This window comes from Leguminivora glycinivorella, chromosome 2 (genome assembly GCF_023078275.1).
Source record: "Leguminivora glycinivorella isolate SPB_JAAS2020 chromosome 2, LegGlyc_1.1, whole genome shotgun sequence".
NCBI lineage: Eukaryota > Metazoa > Arthropoda > Insecta > Lepidoptera > Tortricidae > Leguminivora > Leguminivora glycinivorella.
In genome coordinates, this window is record NC_062972.1 from 31,014,303 (window position 1) to 31,036,960 (window position 22,658).

The following is a 22,658-nucleotide window of genomic DNA, read 5'->3' on the forward strand; positions in this document are numbered from 1 at the left end:
TTAAATTATTAGCTTTGTGAATTCATTTATCTGACAATTAAATCCTCAGCAAAGTGATTCTGCCTGCCAGAAACCACCCTTTGCTGCTGAGTGCCTGGAAGAGATCGCTCTTTAGCAATAAGGCCGCCTGTTGTTTACCTCTGTAAAAAAATATTGGAATGTGTGTGTTCCTATGTACATTTCTGAGGTTGTGCAATGAAGTGGATTTGTATTGTATTGTATTGTCAATAAGTATAGGCATTAAGTCCACATAAATCTTATTACATTACATGTCAATCAAAAGCCAATTCAAATTTCATTACCTCGAGTTTCACGAAGCTTGTGTTTTTCCTACCCTTAGAAATAAAAATGTTTTCTCTTTCAGGTTTACCAAATAATCAGTTGCCGTCAGTGCCCACGGAGGCCATAGCTCATTTGTCAATATTGGATCGACTGGATTTGTCTAATAATAAGATACATGTTTTGGATCGGACCTCTTTCAAGGTAAGGGTACAAATCACGTGCCAGTCTTCTATCTGTTTATTTTAATACTAGCTTTTGCCCGCGGCTTCGCTCGCATTAAATTCGAAAATTCCGGAATGCTCCGTACAAAGTTGCACTTTCCATTTTAGGGAAGTGGGAGGTTAGAAAGAGACAAAAACCGGCCAAGAGCGTGTCGGGCCACGCTCAGTGTAGGGTTCCGTAGTTTTCCGTATTTTTCTCAAAAATTACTGAACCTATCAAGTTCAAAACAATTTTCCTAGAAAGTCTTTATAAAGTTCTACTTTTGTGATTTTTTCCATATTTTTTAAACATATGGTTCAAAAGTTAGAGGACGCACTTTTATTTCCTTTAGGAGCGATTATTTCCGAAAATATTAATATTATCAAAAAACGGTCTTAGTAAACCCTTATTCATTTTTAAATACCTATCCAACGATATATCACACGTTGAGGTTGGAATGAAAAAAATATCAGCCCCCACTTTACTTGTAGGGGGGGTACCCTAATAAAACATTTTTTTCCATTTTTTATTTTTGCACTTTGTTGGCGTGATTGATATACATATTGGTACCAAATTTCAGCTTTCTAGTGCTAACGGTTACTGAGATTATCCGTGGACGGACGGACGGACGGACGGACGGACGGACAGACAGACATGGCGAAACTATAAGGGTTCCTAGTTGACTACGGAACTCTAAAAAGTAGCCTATGTAACTATCCATCCCTTCAACGATCTCATAACGGTAACTGTGAGGTAACCGAGAGGGGGTGGGCGGAACTTTCACCGGGGAGCGGCAGTGGCCATACTGTACGATAGTACGATTATACCAAAGACATGTAACTCCGTATAGACGGATAAAGTCTATGAAAAAATCGTACCTCAAGCCCTAGATAAAAAGGTACGGTGGCCTAGATGGCGCTACCTTTGGGGAACGCTCGGCTAAATGGCGTTAATATTTGACATTTTAACAGATATCTAGAGCTAACAATATGGGCCAAATTCTCAAAACTGAGGTTCAGAAGTTTTAAGCTTGTGTCGAGAGATGGCTGTCTATGCACTGTGATTACACATTCTACTTTGACAGTAACTCTCTACGTTGTTATTATTGAATTCCGTTAAATTTAAGGGAAGGTTCTTTAGATCAAATACAATTAATTTCTCTAAGAAACTAGCATAATTATAACTGAGTGTGTATGTGGATGTTACTAAGGCACTCAGCTTTTTGTCCAGTACATAAATGTTAACTATTAATTAATAAATTTAATTAGAAAAAGTTTTTTTAAAAATGTATTTGCTCACTGTATGTACTTTGGTCTGAAATAAAGACATTTTATTTTATTTTTATTTTTTTATTATTTTTTGTTAACTCTTACGGTTATAAAGTTATAAATAAAATAAAGATAATTACAGAACTGGTGTGTGACAGCCTTTACCAATTCCTAGTGTTATTTGTTTTGACATGTGCCGTCAATCACTTGACACTAACTTGAATGTTATTCTTAAGGGTCTCTCATACTAATAAATTCATTTATTATGTATGAAAATGATGAAAAAAATGTTTTTTTGTGAATCTAACAAAAAGTGATATACAGGGTGATAATGAACCTAATAGCTACGTGTCGAATTTAACGGAAAATAAAAATACACGGTGTATAATACTCGATCCTCTTTGTTTATACTGTGGTGATACTGTGTAATGTGAAATGATATTTCCAGGGTATACAGAACTTGACATACCTGGATCTAAGTGATAACCAGCTGACGGACATCACGCCAGGTGCTTTCAGGCCTTTGGAAAGGCTGGCAGTACTTAAGCTTCGAGGGAACCTCTTAAAGGTGGCAGCACTGGCGTCACTAAAGGTTTGTTCCATTCTTTGTGCATTTGCTAAACCTTTGGCTTTGGTAAACTATTTCGTACTAAATTTTAACTTCTGATTAGCAGAAACGTCTGCAATCGATGCCGTTAGGCTTAGAATAAATTTAAAAGTGGAAAATGTCTGCCTTGGGTGAGACTTGAACTCAAGGCCTCTGGATCGATACTCCAGCGCTCTGCCAACTGAGCCACCAAGACTTCAACCAAGCCAGCGAAATTTCGTACTAATGGCTGAATTTGGAGAAAAAAGAATAATTTTGGGCCGATAACGATTAGTGGGTATTTTAATAACTAAAAATACATGACGTTGAATTACTAACCTCGTGTGGTCCAGATTTGTCCTTGTCTCAATGATCATCATCCTCCTTGAGTTATTCCGGCATTTGGCGCGGCTCATGGGAGCCTGCGGTCCGCTGTGACAACTAATCCCAAGATTTGGCGTAGGCACTAGTTTTACGAAATCGACTGCCATTTGACCTTCCAACCCGAAAGGTAACTAGGCCTTATTGGAATTAATCCAGTTTCCTCACGATGTTCTCCTTCACCGAAAAGCAACTGGCAAATATCAATGACATTTCGCACATATAAGTTTCGAAAAACTCATTGGTACGAGCCGGGGTTCGAACCCGCGACCTCTGGATTGAAAGTCGCACGCTCTTACCGCTAGGCCACCAGCGTCCTTTTTTGTCCTTGTCTCAATGATATCCTATCCAAATAATGTTCGTAGAGCAACGCGATATGTTGAGTGAATGAAGTAATCATTACAATCAATAATAATAAACTAATAACTTTAATGAATGCAATTTCAGTTTATAAATTCAATTTGTCAGCTGTCAGTTTTGCATATGTCAATATGTGTCGGCATCTCGCCGCGTTGGCCAGTTAGTAATATTTTAAGTTTTCTTTAATAGGTTAATGCAGCAAGAAAATTTTGCACAGTGGTGACACCAGGCTCTATACGAACCACTTATTAAATCCCTATTAAAAATTTTAATTTACCTACTACTACAAATTTTGCTGCGAAGTTATATTTTGGGTATTTTTTAACTAGGTACTTATAGAAATCATTTGTATTCTAGAAAGAGCACTTGTTTTGTCTTTTTAAGCCATTTTCTTGTTTTTATTCAACAGGAAGCGCACTTTCTACGAGACTTGGACTTATCAAGCAATGCCTTAGAAGGTCCGCTGGGCCCAAACACGGTCCCACCGCTGCCGTGTCTGACCAACCTCCAGCTTTCCGACAACACGTTTGCAAGCATACGACGAGGAGCGTTATCAGGTGAGTGTCTTAGAAGGGCCGTTGGGCCCAAAATCCGTCCCACTGCTGCCGTATTTAACCAACCTACAAGCTGATGTGGCTATGGGTTGGCAAAGCGCATGTGACACTCCTTGAGGTTATGGTGACCGCTTTCCATTAGACGGACAATATACTTTGTTTGCCACCGACGTAGTATAAAAAATGTCAGACAATACGTTTGCAAACATACGACGAGGAGCCCTCCGAATCGCTAAACAAGTGGCAGTAGGCGGGGCACATTGCACGTAGAACCGATGGCCGTTGGGGCAGAAAGGTTCTCGAGTGGCGACCGCGTACCGGAAGGCGAACCGTGGGTAGGCCCCTAACAAGGTGGACTGATGACCTGGTGAAGGTCGCAGGAGTCCGCTGGATGCGGGTGGCGCAGGACAGGTCATTGTGGCAATCTTTGGGGGAGGATGATGATGATGTGATGATGATGATGACGAGGAGCATTATCAGGTGAGCTTAGGTCTGCTGGGCCCAAACACGGTCCACAATGTCTGACCAGACTTGAGCATCCGATAACACTTTCGCAAAGATAACACACCGTAATTTCAGTGTCATACCTATACAGTGAAACCTGGATAACTGAAACTTTAAAAGGCGAGAGGCTTATCAGTCTCACTTAAAGTTGTATTCCACTTATGAAGGGTCTCAGATAGGTATTAAGTAATAAAATTTCTGTCTCATTTGACAAGGGGGAATCACTAATACAGGTTAAAGTAGAGGATTATGTCAGTTATAGAGGTGAGAAATAAAGTGTTTTGCAAACGTCATATGGTTATAATTCGCTTTATTTGTCTGTATGTCTACTAGTCACTGGGCAGGCATGTTCAGTGGACATGTGCTCTCTAGTTAGTCTAAAACTCGGAGAATATTCGAATTACTTGAAATTACCCGCTTTCCATCAGGCGGGCCGTATATCTGTTTGCCACCAACGTGGTATAATAAAAAATTACACACCGGTCGAGATTGAACCCCCTAGGGACAGTTCATAATAAAACTATAAAAACAGCTGCAGTTGTTCTAACGTTTCCCGTGTGACCCACTTTCGTTGTTTCAATATTTGGACAGACATAGATTGGACGCGTACTGGGTACAGACGGCCGATCGATCTGAGATGCTATCTGAGTCTAAGGATACAGGAACTGCGTCAAATATGTGACAGTTTTACTTATTTTTCACTTTTACAGGACAATATTTCCTCCTTTTCCTATTACATTCTTTTGAAAATGAATGGATATGTACTAGCTGGCAATTAAGTTATATTCTTATACGTTGAGCGAGGAAGCTGCTAGCATCTAGGGTTGCCTCAGGGGCCCTCTTTAGACGTAGATTTTTAGTTTTCTTTTTAATTGCCTAGTTTATGATATTTATTGTATGGAATTTTTATTTTAGTGTTATTAAAATAAATAGGTCCTAAAAAAAGTTATATTCTTTATAAATATATTTCTATGATAATATCCATTCTATATCATAGAAACTAAGACGAAGCATAAAACTTAAAATTTAGTTTTTAACTACTATTGTAAGTGTACCATAATCTTGCAATAATATTACACTTTTGACTTGTTATTTAATTATTCGTTTGAAATATATATTAAATGTAATATCAATAATTCTATCGTCTTTGACTATATCAAAGACGATAGAATTATTGATATTACATTTAATATATATTTCAAATAGGTAAAAATAATTTTTATTTTTTTATTTTTTTTATTTATTGATTCAAAAAATTTACACAGCATTACAGCGGACTAATACACTGTGAAATTGATAACAGACAGTATTTATACAACTAGGTACATAATACAATCTAAAAAGGTAAAAAAAAAAAACACAGATAAACTAATACAAGACAGAAGTTCACGTTTATCCATCATCTCACAAAACCTCATACATTCTTTACACAGATCCAACCAACCACTTGCAAATGGGTTCCCTCTATTTGGCATAACTTTAATTGTCCGAAACGATTTTCGCATAACAGACTTCGCATAATCGATTTTCGCCGAATGTTAATTTTGCAGAAAACTTATTTGTCATAATCGAAAATAATACGTATAACACATTGTCCGAAAATAAGTTCGCATAATTCTGTTTACGCCGATTGATTTTATGAATAAAATTAATTCGCGTAATTGTATTTGGCATATTTCTTAAAATCAGAATATCCACCCATACTAAATGCTGTTAAGAGAGTCGGTTTGGTTAGGTTAGAACTGCGACCTCAACAAATAAAACATTTTGTCAAGAATTTCGGTTAGGTTAGGTTAGAACTGCAACATTAATATAGTAGTATTACCTATGATAAAAATTCTGCGTAGTAAATTTCCACTAAACCATGTTATGCAGAAATAATTTATGCATAAAAACCATTCGGCGAATAACCTTTATGCATGAAATATATTCGGACAAACAAAAATATGCCTAGACAAATTATGCGTAACTATACTACCTATGCCATAACAGATTATGCGAAAGGTGAATTATGCCAATACAGATTATGCCAAAAAGAATTCTCGATTGTAAAATTATGCCAAAACAAGGGGAACCCTTGCAAATACATCACATTCCGGTGCTGATGCGAGTAGCGCATTAATATACCGTAGAGCGCGGACAAGTGGTGATTGGCCATGGGATACAGTACGGGTTTTAGGCACAGCTAAAAGTTGACTACTTCGTGGTCTGAAATTAAATTGGGCCTTAGCTATAGATGGAACGAACAGGCGTACAACCTGTGCAACCAATTCCGGGCAGTCCGAGTTTCCTCGTAAGACATTACACGCAGTAGTCAAGAGTCCATAGTTGCGCCTTACCTCTAAGGAATTAAACCCTAATACTCCAAGTAGGAATTTTGATGGGTACAAATATGGGTAATAACCGTATTCCTTCTTGTATAAAAATCGCAGAAAGGCTTTCTGAATTTTTTCCAGCAAGAGTATGTACTTCTCCTCATGCGGGCTCCAGATAACCGATTTTGCCTCGAGTTTACTCCGGACTAACGCAGTGTACACTAATTTGATAATTCTAACCTGATCAAAATCTCGTGCATTAATAAAAAAATTGGAACGGTTTTAATAGATTTTAGGAGTTTCAGTAGTGGCATAGAACAATCAGCCAAAGAGGCTTACGATGATTGGTGATCATATAATGGAATTGTGCAATTCGAACTTTGATATACTTACTTATCACGTCAAATATAAGATCTAGATGCGATATGAATTGGATATGACAAAAATGACGATTTGGTGATTTGACACTGGTATACGATTATGGAATAATATTCATGTTACCAACAATATTATAAATATTAGTATAGAATTGAAATCATTTATTCGTGACAAGTGACAATAGAAATTATTTACACATAACACAAAAATATAGGTAAGATATGTATAATAATAAATAAAAATAAAATAAAATAAAATAAAAATAAAAAGCCTTTTATTTCATGCAAGTTCGTTACAATTTTTGTTAAACATAAGAGAAGAAAAAAGTATATATATATATATATATTATGGTAAATGTTGTCGTGTTGTGTATCTTAGCTATGTAGATATCTTTGATATGCACGAACCCCTCCTCAGGTGAAGGTGAAGGCCTCCTCTAAAGAGCTCCATTTGTCTCTATCCTGCGCTATGTGTGACCAGCAGGGCCCAGCGATTTGTCTTATCTCGTCTTCCCATCTCGTGTGCGGTCTTGCTTTACGACGTTTGTCTTGTGGGCCCTTCCATTTCGTAAGATATGTATTACACGTTAAATTAATATATATTCATCATCCTCCTTGCGTTATCTCGGCATTTGCCTCATGGGAGCCTGGGGTCTGCTGTGACAACTGACAACTAATCCTAAGATTTGGCGTAGGCACTAGTTTTACGAAAGCGACTGCCATCTGACCTTCGAACCCAAAGGGTAACTAGTTAATTGGAATTAGTCCGGTTTCCTCACGATGTTTTCCTTCACCGAAAAGCGACTGGCAAATATCAAATGACATTTCGCACATAAGTTCCGAAAAACTCATTGGTACGAGCCGGGGTTCGAACCCGCGACCTCCGGATTGAAAGTCGCACGCTCTTACCGCTAGTATGATATTGCTGTGATATCATAGAAATATGTGTTGCTAGTCTGTTATGAATCGACTCAGGGTCTCCCCAAACCTATCGACGCGGCATTGGCTTTGCGCTTTCGCGTAAATATGTTATGTTTGGGGAAGCCCTAAGTCGTACCAAAATAAGAAGAAACCTTTTAAATTCGCAACACAATCGGCTCCTCTTTAATCGTCTCATCTGAATACGTCTGAAATGGATTTCTTAGGAAGCCTAATATTTATTCTTCTGAAAGTCGTTTGAAGTCTCACTTGATACTGATTGAGTCGATTTAGTAAACTCATTTCGTGTTTCTAAACGATCTGACATAAGTACCAGGCCCCGTAGCCGAATGGCATTTCTCCGACGCCAAACGAAAGCGATACGCCGCTGGCTCTGTCGCGCCAATACGCAAGCGCGATAGAGATAGATATCTACTAGCGCTTCGTTTCGTGAGCGTTTCGTGAGCGATTGTGCCATTCGGCTAGCCACCCTGTTCTTGGTATTATTTTCAAATCAAGTGTTTACACGTGTTTACTTGTAATGTACTTCAATTTTTATTACTCGTATACAAATCGGAACGTTAATAATTGTACATTATGATGAAAAATAAGAAAGGAAAGAGTAGTAAATGCGAGCTATCTGTAGTGACATCTAGCATCAAATAGCGTTAATTATCAATACTGCTACTTGTCAATAGATGTCGCGACGAACGGAAAGTCTAATGCTCAATAGTTTTTAGCTAATATTACAATAGTATTAATCAGTATTCTGTTGTCAATTCCTTCTGCTTGTGATGTAAGTTGTAAATAATTAATATTATATTTTTGGCAGACAAGACACTGTCGACACCTAGTGTCGAGTAATGGTACTGATAATTTCCGCTATTTGACGCGTGATTGACGCTAGATGTCACTACAAATAACTCGCATTTACTGATGTATGGAGTTCTCCTATGATTATGATAAAAATTAGGAAAAGAAGAAAGTTTGACACGAGTGGCGATAAATAAAAACACGACTGAAGGAAGTGTCTTAAATTTTCTTCGCACGTGTATCGTACGACGTTTTACAATACAGGTGGCCCTCCGAAGTTTCGACCTGTCATATAATGAACCACTTCTCGCACTAGTGCGTAAAAAAACAACATCTGTACTGAAAATTACGTTTTGATCAATTTTGATTATTTTGGTTATTCTTTCTTATTGCAGGCCTCACCAATCTGACGCATCTGAGTCTACACAACAATCAAATCGATGTTCTAGAAGATTACGCGTTCCGGCATCTTCTGAATTTGACACATTTGGATCTGTCTCATAACGAAATCGTTGCAGTATCAGGTAACCACTACCAACTAACTATAGTATTAGGCTTGTGCCGTTTCGTTCATTGATCGGAGTGCTCCGATCTCGTTCGATCGCTTCCACGAACTAGATCGCTCTTTTAGGTATTTTGCTCATTTAGTTCAGCCAGACCAGTGACCACTACGGTCGGAAAGATCAGAACGAATGGGACCAGGACCAAATAGTGTCAAATGATACGAATAGTCCACAGATAATAACAATTCCGAGCCGAACGGCTATAAGTAACCGAAGCTTAATATGAAAACTCGACGTTTTTGTGTTGCTCTGCTAAATAACTCGCTCTCGGTCGGGGCAGTCACACACTCGTTCTCGATCCAAACCGCTCGCGCTCGCCGATCCTATACTGAACTAAATGAGCAAAGACCGATTCACATAGCACGGAAAGATTCAGTTCATTTCGGTCATCGATGGGATTTTATTCCTAACAGTTCATAGTTCGTGACCGACACAAGCTTAAGTCAGTATCGTTAAAACGTAGGTTTCGTTATTACTAAACTAAAATGGAGTTGGGAGGGACATGTTGCTAGGCAGAGGGATGGCAGGTGGACTAAAATGTTAACGGAATGGCGGCCGCTAAAAATGTAAGAAATGCCTGGCAAAGGCTCGTTGGGTCGATGACATCCGAAAAATTACGGGTCTCAACTGGATGAGACTAGCTCAGGACCGGGAGAAGTGGCGTACTAGAAGAGAGGCCTTTGCTCAGCAGTGGGTGATAAAGGGCTGATAATTATGATGATGATGGTGATAGTCAGTATCTTTCCATATCGTCTATTTTTTGTATATCGTCTCCTGGCACCCATAGTGCTAGCATAGCTTAGTTTGGGGCTAGGTGGATCAGGGTAAGATGTCCACAAAATATTCATTTATTTATTTATTCATAATATTTGTCATTATATAACAGGGTCGTGTGCACATCTTTAAAATCCTATCTTATAATAAGATGTCAAGACAAGTCTATACAATCTATTCCCGAGAAACATATTTGTAGCAGTGTGTTTTCAGGGTTTAACGTACTGCGTTACGTTGGTGCCAACTTGACAATCCAGAAAAAAATTAACATAGTAGACACGTTTTTTCAAGCAAACTTTGTCCCAAAATCCAGGAATTCACGAGAGTTACTCTAGAAAACTATTTAAAAAGTAAGTGCATGGTTGTAGAAATAGTTATTTGTTATACAAGGGGGCAAAGTTGTATTTTAACGCCGAGTGTGGAATTGAAAAACGAGCAAGTGAAAGGATTCTATAGTTGAACCACGAGCGAAGCGAGTGGTTCGAGAATACAATCCTGAACTTGCGAGTTTTTTAACACATGAGAAGTAAAATACAGTTGCACCCGAGTGTAACACAAAACTTTTCCCCTCAGCATAGCGAGGAAACTACAACGCAAAAAATACCTTTATCACTGCTTCCAGTAGTTCCACAGGTGGTAAATCATCTTTATTACTAGATTCACTTATTTTTATCAATTTTAAAGCAGTTAATTTGACTTTATTCAATGTCAAATTACTTTACCCACTAGTGGATAAAATGCGTTATTACCCGCTGGTATTAAAGGACAAAACACGTGTTTCCGAGCTAGTGAGGGGAAAAAGTATTATATGCAACCTAGTCAAAAAATACTCGTGGAATCTTTATTAAGGAAAAGAGAATACCCCGCTTATATATATTTTAAGTTAAGGCGAATCCACTGATACCATAAGCTCAAACGATACAAAGGTTGATGATAACGACGAACGACGTTTTTTCCGTAGCCTAAGACGTTCCAATTTCCGTTCCACACGATTCTTGGATACGTGACGGAGGGCGGAAATACAGAGAATGGTTCGTTATCTTCTAAACCACTTCTAAACCTTTGTTGGGTTGAGTTGTTTATATTTACGAGTGGTGGTTCATGACAAGTCTGGTTTCCGAGTTGTTCTTGATGCGAGTATTTCCTGTCACGTTTTGGAGTTAGATGAACCGTTTTGGTATAATAGTCATCTGGCTAAATTTTAGGAAGCATTGTGCATTTTTTATCGTGTTTTATTTTAATAATCAAGTCTAGGGAGCTCTTGTTCAAAGTCTTGAATTTTGATTTTATACATACATACAATCATGCCTGTATCCCATAAAGGGGTAGGCAGAGCACACGAAACTACCAAAGTATCTAAAGCTTCAGTGCCACTCCTGGCAAATAAGGGGTTGAAAGAAAACGAAACTGTGACATTGCAGTGACAGGTTGCCAGCCTCTCGCCTACGCCACAATTTAACCCATATCCCATAGATACACATTTTATTTTATTTTTGATTTTATACATGCTCATAACTTTTAACCCCCGACGCAAAAAAGCTGGGGTGTTATAAGTTTGACGTGTCTGTCTCTGTGTCTGTGGCATCGTAGCTCCCGAATGGATGAAACTATTTAAATTTAGTTTGAGTGAGTTTTTTGAAAGCTGAATTAGTCGGGAGTGTTCTTTTAGCCATGTTTGATAGAAAACTGTCCACTATGTCAGGGGTTTTTACAACATTTAAATTTTGTGTTTAGGTTATTATTTCCCACATTACCGGCCGGCGCATGAGTACTTTGAAGCGTTAGTTGTTGGCTGTAATATTTCATATAAATTATTTCCTATACAGGATCATCACTAGCTCAGCTAGTAAACCTGGTTCACCTGGACCTCTCCCACAACTTCCTGCGGTCGCTGTCAGCAGAGCCGCTGAAGGGTCTGCAGCGGCTGTCGGAGCTGATGCTGCATGACAATGATATCTCCATCATCGACGATGGCGCGCTGGCGCAGCACCCACAGCTCGCTAGGCTCACTATCGAAGGTGAGTGACGGCGAAGGCGCTATTGCTGGTGGATAGTGAGTGACAGAGACAACACCATCTCCATCATCGACGACGGTGCGCTGGCGTAGCACCCTCAGCTCGCTAGGCTCACTATCGAAGGTGAGTGACAGAGATGGCGCTATTGCTGGTGGATAGTTAGTGACAGAGACAACACCATCTCCATCATCGACGACGGCGCGCTGGCGCAGCTCCCTCAGCTCGCTAGGCTCACTATCGAAGGTGAATGACGGCGATGGCGCTATTGCTGGTGGATAGTGAGTGACAGAGACAACAGCATCTCCATCATCGACGACGGCGCGCTGGCGCAGCACCCTCAGCTCGCTAGGCTCACTATGGAAGGTGAGTGACGGAGATGGCGCTATTGCTGGTGGATAGTGAGTGACAGAGACAACGACATCTCCATCATAGGCTAGGCTAGGCTCACTATCAAAGGTAAGTGAAAGTTTCAGTTCAAGCTACATATGTGTTCTACCGATCAAAAATTCATGCAGGAATATCCATTTTGACGTTTACTGAAATACTGATGTCAAGTCGGCAGTAATGTCGCATTGCAAGACTGTAACAGTAATGCTGCTCCAGGAATTTTAAGTTTGCAATCACCTTAAATTAACTTCATTTGCAGATGCAAAAAATCATTAAGAACTAAGACACCAACACTGGAGCTCCCTAACGACCTATGCACTTATCCTATTATCAAACTTGCAAACTTAAAAACTGCTATAAATTCTTCCACAGATAATCCACTGAACTGCGATTGTCTAATGGCCGGTTACGCCCGTTGGTTACGCGAGGCGAAAAATCTTTCCCAAGCTGACAAAAGCGCGGCCGTATGCACCACTCCGCCGCATTTAGAAGGCGCGCTCATATCCCGACTGTCTAAGAACAAGTTGTGTGACGACTTCGAACATGTTGAGAAGATCGAAGTGGATTATAAGATTGTGAATAGTGTTGATGATAAAGATGAGTATGGAGATAAGGGGCTGGATGATGATATGTATGATGATGAAATGGGCGTGCCGGCGGAGGAAGATTTAGCGATTTCAACGGCTAAGGTGAGTATTATAGTGATTTAAACTTGACATAATGAAGAAAGTTTTGAATGATTCACGGTTTTTTCATTAGGCTTATATTGACCGATTGATTATATCGGGAATTCGACAAAAATGAAAAAAGGTAATCACGGTTTATATCCCCGGTCAATATAAGTCTATATTGACACAATGAAGTTTGAAATAGGATCAAATCGATTTAGTTTTCATTTCATTAGTTCAAAAAATAAATATTTAACTATTAAAAAATTGAAGCAAATATTGGTAATAATTAACCAATATAACATAGATCGGTAGCAAATCTGTACTTAGCATTAAATATGTATGATGAATAGAATTATATTTGATATTCCTATTATGGTCACATTTTGTTAAGCCTGTCCAAATGATTCTTCATTGATTTGGCATCATTTATTAGCTTTGCAAATTTCGTGCAGCGATAAATTCAATTTTCCATTTCAGTGAAATCTATTCGAACATTGAGAATTAATTTATTTGGTTAAGTTTATTTTTAGCTTTAAGTTATAATTAGTTATTATACCGTCAAATTTCTATTTACTTATAAATAGTTTAATTTGTCGTAAGTTATTTATTTGGACGTCATGTCTTCTAAAAATATTTAGACTTGGAGTTGAATTAAAATCATTATTATTTTATTAGTCTGTAACAGCGACATAAACGCTGAAGAATTGGTCATTATCATATTTATGTACTGTATGCAAGTATTTACTTATACTATGTATCTATAAGAAAGGTTCGTCCTATGTGATTGGGGAATACAGTTTTGTTCAAATTGTACAAAAAGATCGAAAGCTTTTCGAGTGTTTTTCAGTAGATACTGGTATCATTCTTTTATTTTCTTATATATTTTTTTAAATTAAATCTAAGATAGTTAAAGATTATAGACGTTTATAAAAATTATAAATGACAATTATGACACCCTGTCACTTTAGGTTATTAAACCTTTGTAAGATTCGACCTTGAGATTCAGTCAAAATCTATACCTTTTATCATACCAAAGAGGATCGAGTATTAAAGAGCGTTACTGTCAAAGCAAAATGTGTAATCACAGTGCATAGACTGCCATCTCTCCACACAGGCTTAAAACTTTTGAACCTCAGTTTTGACAATTTGGCCCATATTCTGAGCTTGATATGTTTTAAAATGTCAAATTTTAATATTAGCGCCATCTAGCTGAGCCTACCCCAAAGGTGTAACGCCATCTAGGTCACCACTACTTTATCTATATGGTACTGAGGTACGTTTTTTTTCTTAGACTTTATCCGTCTAGATGGAGTTATATAGGTCTTTGATCATACCCACGATTTTTTTTCTATTACCATACTTTCAGAGGTTATGTTGAACAAGTTTTACTACAAAGAAAAAACTGAAAAAGTAAAATACACTGGTCAAAAAGAGAAATAAACGCCGAATCTCAACGTTTTTCTCAATGTCAAAGTTGGCTGTGCTGTAACAGTTTTCAATATGACCTATATCTTTACCTAACACATTGAAAAATTTTGATCACAATGCAATGTAAACATTTCAACCAGGTCTCTCTCCTCGACGCCTGGTTCGATGACGCAGAGGTCTACCTCTCCTGGTCCGTAGACCCGCCGTCGACTCACCGGTTCAGGTGTACCGGGGTCACAGTGGCGAGAGGAGGAGGTCTACCGAAGCAGGTCGCGTGCCACAGAGCCGCGCCTGCTAATGTCGTGTTGCGGGGACTGAAGATTGACCCTGTGGATCAGTATACGTGAGTTATTAAACTATTTTATTTTCAGTACAGATGGTGTTTTTTTACGCACTAGTGCGAGAAGTGGTTCATTATATGCCAGATCGAAACTTCGAATGGCCATCTGTACTGAAAAACGTCGTACGATACACGTGCGAAAAGGAAATTCGTAACTCGTGTCGATTTAAAACACTTCCTGCGGTCGTGTTTTAATTTATCGCCACTCGTTTCGAACTTCCTTTTTTACGCACTTGTATCGTAATGTACTATTGTGATACCTACGGTGTTCAATTATTTAGTTCAATTATTAAAAAATTGTTCAGTTAAATTATTAAAAAAGTTTATTAATTGTCTTAGTCGCACTAGTCGAAATCGGCCTATAGGCTATCTTCATCGCTATCATCATACTTAGTATGTGGACTGGTTCAAGAAGTGACCTATCTTAGCTGCGTACTAAGATAAATATTTATGTTTTAATGATTATTAAATGCATATTCATACAATAGATGGAGCTACAACTAAATGGTTACAAATAATAATTATCATCAGATAAATATTCCGTTTGGTGTGTAAACGTCAGAATATAGTATAAATTAACTACTTGTACTTTTCAATCAAAAACATGTCAAGTCGAAGAAAAGTAAGACAAGGAGTGTTTTCCTGTTTTATTATGATTCATTTAGGTACTTAATAAAATAATCGAATTGTGGTCATACAATTACCTGTTTATGAGTCCTACTGCACGTGTCATTGGGGAAAAATACAATTTAACACAAGTTGAATATGTAGACGAACACGAAACAGGATTTGTGTTAAAGAAACATAATATGTTAAGAAATATTAAAAACACACTTTTAGGAAAGAAAGTATTCTACTTTTTTAAGGACACGTACATATAATTAACAAGTTTTACGTCTTTTTCAATTAAATGTGAGATTTACAAAACGTAATCGTTACCGTATCGATAATACCATAACACGTTTCAGCGATCAAAACACTTTGCAATTTTATATAGATAGGCTAAAATTAAATGGAAAACGGAAACTGTATGTTATATGTCCCAGAAGTTGAAGCACGACTCCCTGGTCAGACCAGATACGCGCTTCTCCAAATATCTCTATCTGCTTTGTGATTCACCCTGTCAAAGATAAAACAGTAGATGCCATGATCCTGACAATCCATGATCTTGAGTAATGAGTATTAAGGATAAACAACGCAATAAAATGTGAAATTATGCTGATAATAAGTCTATGTCCTCTTTCACCCCAGGTTCTGCATAGCTCTAGAAGAAATGGACAACAATGACGCCCCCCTGTCTCTCGTTCTCGGCTGCGGAGCTCCACAGGTGGTCCGAGAACGGGCCCCCTTTGTCACCCCTGTACCAGTGCCTGTCACGCTTCCTGTCACCAGGGATAACTTGAGGTAGCTACATCAGAATTATCCTATATTAACATGATCCCCAGTAAAAAGAACAGCTTTTCAAATCACGAAACTGTAAAACTGTTGTATGCACAGTGTTTGGTTCCATCATACTCTGATCCAATCAGCGGGACTTTTCAATGAAGGACAATATTGTGAGGAAATTCTGCATCCAAGCCCTTTTAAACGAGCCATGTTTCATAAGTATACATTCATGGGACAAATAGCCCATTCTCCTTTGGGTGTGTTTGAGAAACCTGATCTGCTTTAGACTAAGAACCTGCCTTGTATAGAGCAATCATTTCTTGTGTTCATTTCAGTAAATAAATCTCAAATAATAACTGTCTTACAGGGTAACCGAAGTTCGCTCCAATGTTACCAGCGACGGACTCCTCACAGTCGTCATATCAATGATGGGCCTGCCTACTCCTCGCCCGTTCACCCTCCCACGCTCACAGAGACTCTCCTCAACCACAAGACTCCACAACTGCTACGTAGTCTTAGCTGTACTCTCCAGAGGTTCCTTAGTAGCTCAGAAAGACACTCCTTGCCAGCCAACTCTAGAAATTTCCATGGAAGGATTCTTGAGAGGACCTTATGAGGTGTGTGCAACTTTATCGAAATACAAAACAGATGAAAGTCGATCCATCTGTATAGTGCCTCAGGTGTTGGAGTCAGGGTCTTTAGAGATGAAGGCGACGTTTAAAAGTCTGAATTTGGCGTTGGTTGGAGTAGCGTTAGGGTTGATGGTGATTGTGGTAGGGTTAGTATGGTTTGTTAGGAAGATGCTGAAGAAACCGGCTCAGTTTGAGCCTCACAGATGTTTTAGGCCGGAGCCTGTGCCGGAGGAGAGTCCTAGGTCTAATTATGTGATGTTGACTGCTACTTCTAAGGTGTAAACTTTCAAACTTGTTAAAAATCTTTTGTTGAGTCTGTTTACAAAACAAAATCGTGACAAATGTATAAACAGTTATGTTATTGTATTTTTGTTATGGTTCAATAGCAGATGAATAGGTTTAAATTGCTAAGCACTGTGTGCGTAGCCGAATGCACAAACGCTCACGAAACGCTCATGAAAATATCTCTTTTGTAGCTATCTATCTCTATCGCTCTTGCGTATTGGCGCGACAGAGCCAGACCACCTCTCTGCGGTGTTTCGATTTCGTTTCGCGTCGCAGAAATGCCATTCGGCGACTGGCCTAGGTCAGAATAGGTTTTTCTTAGAAACTCAATTTGAAAAACTATTAAATCTGGAAATAAAGTCGACACGTGTAAGCCGGTCGTGTAAATAACTTGCAAAGTACGTGTAAATATTTGCTATCTGGGAGTTTGCAGTTGCCAAATATGACGATATCTTCATATGAAAGTTTACGTTTTTCCCTCATTATGTATTTTTTCCCCTCACTAGCTCGGAAACACGTGTTTTGTCCTTTAATACCAGCGGGTAAAAACGCATTTTATCCACTAGTGGCTAAAGTAATTTGACCTTGAATAAAGTCAAATTAACTGCTTTAAAACTGATAAAAGTAGGTGAATCTAGTAATAAAGATGATTTACCACCTTTGGAACTACTGGAAGCAGTGATAAACGCATTTTTTGCGTTGTAGTTTCCTCGCTATAGTGAGGGGAAAAGTTTTGTGTTACACTCGGGTGCAAATGTATTTTACTTCTCGTGTGTTAAAAGAACTCGCAAGTTCAGGATTCTATTCTCGAACCACTCGCTTCGCTCGTGGTTCAACTATAGAATCCCTTCACTTGCTCGTTTCTCAATTCCACACTCGGCGTTAAAATACAACTTTGCCCCCTTGTATAACAAATAATTATTGTAATCTGTCCTTCGTGTTTTTCGTACAATACAGTCACAGACCACGTAGCAAGTTTGTCTTTCAAAGGCTCTTGAAAACTACCCCTTTATTCTTAAAAAAGTTACTGAACTGATTAGATAAAAAACTGTTTTCCCCTCGCTAGCTCGGAAACACGTGTTTTGTCCTTTAATACCAGCGGGTAAAAACGCATTTTATCCACTAGTGGGTAAAGTAATTTGACCTTGAATAAAGTCAAATTAACAGCTTTAAAGTTGATAAAAGTAGGTGAATCTAGTAATAAAGATGATTTACCACCTGTGGAACTACTGGAAGCAGTGATAAACGCATTTTTTGCGTTGTAGTTTCCTCGCTACAGTGAGGGGAAAAGTTTTGTGTTACACTCGGGTGCAATAGTACATTACATCAGAGGCCGGGAAAATGAGGATTTCCGGCCAAGTGGGTATATACGGCCGAGCGAGCGTGCGAGCGAGGCCGGATAGGGATACGAGGCCGGGAATCCGTTTTCACGCCGAGGCATGTATAGTGCTTTTCTCAAACATACAATGAAATAAAAAAAAATGCTCTAAAGGACAATATTTTATAAAAAAAAGTTACTTTGCAGGCCTAGGCCTAAAAAATAATATGAAATCCCTTTACAGTCCTCTCGAGTTGTTGCGCCCAAAAAGCGATACTTCCCAGCCCATTTTAAGGAACGTAAAGACAATATTTCATTGCATGTTTGAGAAAATGTATTTTACTTCTCATGTGTTAAAAAACTCGCAAGTTCAGGATTCTATTCTCGAACCACTCGCTTCGCTCGTGGTTCAACTATAGAATCCTTTCACTTGCTCGTTTTTCAATTCCACACTCGGCGTTAAAATACAACTTTGCCCCCTTGTATAACAAATAACTATTAATCCCTTTCTCGCAAAAACATATGTCAGCTTGACAGAAAGGAACAAAACACATTTTAACTAATGAGTTCCGTAACTTTTTTATGAAGAAGAGGGTTTAAATTTGAAAGAGCTCATGACATTGATTTTGTGATACCGCTACATAATTTCAATTATCAATAACTGAATTTAAAATTAATCACCTGTCCAACTAATTTTGACGTTTCATGTCGAATTCATGCTGCAGTTTTCGGTGCACTGTAATGGAAACAGAAACGACTTCAACTTTCAACAAGACGTTATTCCAATCTCTGTAGCCAAATCGGTTCGACAAACCAAAAGTCGACTGATAATCGTGTTATATATTATGTAGAGTCTAAAAAATACGAATACTTGTTTGAAATTTTGAAATGATTAATTTTACGCACTGACAAAACTTTAATAGACGTCCAACTTAAGGTAACAGTGTCTAAAGGCCAACGCAAGTTGGAGCAACGCGTAGGGCTGAAGCACATCTCGGACACTGGCGATCAAATATATGAAAGAGGCGCGTTCCTAGCACACATTCTAAGCTCGTGTAGGTGAACGCGTACTATGCTTGTATGAGTGAAATATGACAGGTCGACTGGTCGCGTTTTTGACAGGCGGTAACTGCGAGGTAACCGAGCGGGGGTGGGCGGCGCTTTCAGCGGGGAGCGGAAGTGGCCATACTGTATACGATAGTACTCTTTATTATACTGTGGCTGAAGCGTCCAAAAGGTAATTAAAGGTGAAGGGGATTCGTAATGTCGATGTAAGACGTTTGACTGTTGGGCTGCGGCCGATCATATAAAGTCAAGTGCACTGTTAAATGAAATACATAGATTAAAACTAAACTAAGTATGACATGGATCAGATTGATCAAAATTTGTTTTTTTTTTGTTTTGTTTGAAGAAACACTGATATTCAGAGCTAGTACTCGAATCTGTCACTTAGCTACTTATAAAGATTTTACGGATCCAAGAGTTTTTGCTGCTTATGACGTTTGACTCTCAAAAACAACCAGAACAACTGGAAAGAACAAGAACAGACGTTATTTATATAGTGCACAATACTTTAGTTTCTGAAGCTGAAAGTACAAACATTATACAAAGACCGAGTTATAAAAGTAAGATGCTTTTATTGTGTGTTTAAGTGTATCAGGTGCTCGAGTTTGGAGAATGGGCTGTAAAATATATTTTAACTGTTGTCGTTACTTGTAAATGTGTATCTGAAATTCGTAGTGGCTTGTAAAACACTAAATACTTTATTTTTATATTGACTGTAAATATGGCAAATTTTTGTATCACAGAGGAAAATACAGAAAAAGTAGTTCTAGTAGGTACATATCTAATAGTTAATTCAAAATACAAAAACACTTTAGTAGTCGCTTTAGTTGAAACTGAAAAAACTGGGGCCTATTGCTATTATTAAGATTATGTAGTTGCATTTGATATTTCCCAGTCGCTTTTCGGTGAAGGAAAACATCGTGAGGAAATCGGACTAATCCTAATAAGATCTAGTTACCCTGCGGGTTGGAAGGTCAGATGGCAGTCGCTTTCGTAAAACTAGTGTCTACGCCAAATCTTGAGTTTAGTTGTCAAAGTGGACGCCAGGCTCCCATGAGCCGTGTCGTGGCAAATGTGGGGGTAACGTAAGGAGGGCGATGTAGTTGCCAAGTGGACCTGAGTCACTGTGAATTGTAGATGAAGGTGCTAAACTATGAGTTTGATTTTTCTCTAGGCCTGGAGGGCGATTTTGGAATCTCGCATTCGGGATTTTGTCACTAAAATACCGGTTGAAAACGGTGACTTGCTTATTATTTTCAGTGGCAATTTTCTGAATTCGAACGCGTGAGACTCAAAAATCGGCCTGCTGGTCTCAAAATATTTAAATAAGTACTATTTACGAGTATTTCAGCAAACATTATTTAAGATATACTAATTCTCTAGAATATATTTTATTAGCCCGAAGAGATCTTGACATTTAACTATAATTAAAGTATGTTGTTTATGTATTCATATCAGGTTTCTCGGAAGAATTCTCAGTAGGTAAACATTGTTTATCTAATCATTTTATACCTCTTAAGAACCTATTACGCAATTTATTGGCAGACTTACCTTAAATAAATAATTGCAATTACGAGAAAAATATAATTATTTTATAATTATACTTTCACTAGGTATTGCTTTATATTTTTTTTAATAACTATATGTATAAATTTTAAAAATATGATATGGTTTCGATATAAATATATATCAGTGAATCTAGTTAAGAATACATCCATACAGTAGTAGGTTCTGGTGAAATTAAATATAACTAGGAAAAATCAAATCAATATCATATTCTTAAAATTTGACGTCTTCAGGGAGAAAAAAATACTCGTACCTAGTATATAGCGTCATATCAAATATTTGTAAAATAATAAAAAAATAATTACTTAGTACTAATTTAATAAATGTACATACACATGTAATGACTGTATACTTAACAATAGCATAATGTGATGTCTAACATTTGATTTTATGTATAATTTAACAAATTCTTAAATTGTAATTAATTAATTGATGTTAAGTTTGACACACATCAGGGGCAGAAATATGTGTGGAAATAATTGGTGTGTTGCGACTTAACCTAAAAAGCTCTTAAAACATTCATTACCTACGATTGTGACGTCTCTCGTTTAAAGAAACCTTATAGCGGTAACATAAAATTACATAATTTTTATCTCCCTTTTAAGGTCCCTTTTTCCTTGAATGTATCGTTCATTTAGAGATAGGAATAAAAACGAGCAGATTTTTTTTTCACGGGCCAATTTTTTTAAGTTGTCCCCCCCACTTTTTTTGGATTTGGAATTTTTTTATGTGGTTTCCACTCTAAATCGCGAACTTTTTCAATCGTAATAGGAGAAAAAAAGTGTCCCTAGGTTTTTTCCCATTCGTTACCATTTTTTCATACATTTTGTATGGAGGTAACGGAGTGGAAAGTTTCAAAAATTTATGGAAGGCTTGGGATATTTTTTTTCTCCTCAGGATCGAAAGACATTGCGATTTTGAGTATGAATCGCGTAAAAAATACCCATGTGACAAAAAAGTGGGTTGGACAACTTTGAAAAAAATACCACATACCTCGAAGCAAAAAAAAGATATTCTGAATCCTATATGAGAGTCCAGTCTCTGAAATGGATGAGTTGATTTTGATGTGTTATTTTAGTATTTATTTAAAAATGGTGGTTTTTGGATTTGTTTTACACAATTATCGATTCGTTCATTACATTTTGTCGAAGGTTTTTTTTATTTAAAAGTTTTAAGGGCTTTTTATTGTATTATTTGACTGATTATAAAAGTCTAATAGTCGTAAGGTTTCTTGTACTAATTATAACTAAAACTATGTCTTCTGTGAAGATTTAAGCTGTACCTACTAGTTAATTGGGAGGCTACGCTTGATTATTGAGAGTGGCAGCGTGGCAAACTGACCAATGGCAAAATAGAAAAAAAAATACCTACAAATATATTTGGCGAGTGAACTTCTTAAGAAACATACATAAATAGCCGGGTCCATACAGAGCAAGGCACGTCGCGAGGCAATTTTCCCGCGCGGCAAATGTGCTATGTAAACGTGCCTCGGACGAGGCAGCCGTGCCTTTAATTCGGCCTCTAATTGAAAATACATACAAAAGTAAACTATGTATAATACATACCTATAAATATAACGTTTAAGTGGTATTTTATTTAAAACACACTTGCGTTACGATTCTATTTAAAAAGTACTATTTAAAAACAATAATATATAAGTACTTACATA

The 22,658-nt window shown here is 37.8% G+C and overlaps 1 protein-coding gene across 2 annotated transcripts in view; it reads left to right on the forward strand.

The window, feature by feature from the left end:
- Positions 1–22,658, forward strand: part of LOC125234653 (leucine-rich repeat-containing protein 15) — a 222,547-nt gene that overhangs the window by 178,384 nt on the left and 21,505 nt on the right. Inside the window, exons 4-12 of one of the 2 annotated variants that reach the window (XM_048140998.1) lie at positions 365–483; positions 2,200–2,343; positions 3,488–3,635; positions 8,955–9,083; positions 11,723–11,914; positions 12,671–12,987; positions 14,538–14,740; positions 15,989–16,141; positions 16,491–16,740. In XM_048140998.1, coding sequence (XP_047996955.1) covers positions 365–483; positions 2,200–2,343; positions 3,488–3,635; positions 8,955–9,083; positions 11,723–11,914; positions 12,671–12,987; positions 14,538–14,740; positions 15,989–16,141; positions 16,491–16,740 — 1,655 coding nt within the window. Of the gene's footprint in view, positions 1–364; positions 484–2,199; positions 2,344–3,487; positions 3,636–8,954; positions 9,084–11,722; positions 11,915–12,670; positions 12,988–14,537; positions 14,741–15,988; positions 16,142–16,490; positions 17,520–22,658 lie in introns of those variants that run through there. The other variant, XM_048140991.1, reaches the window with a different exon arrangement.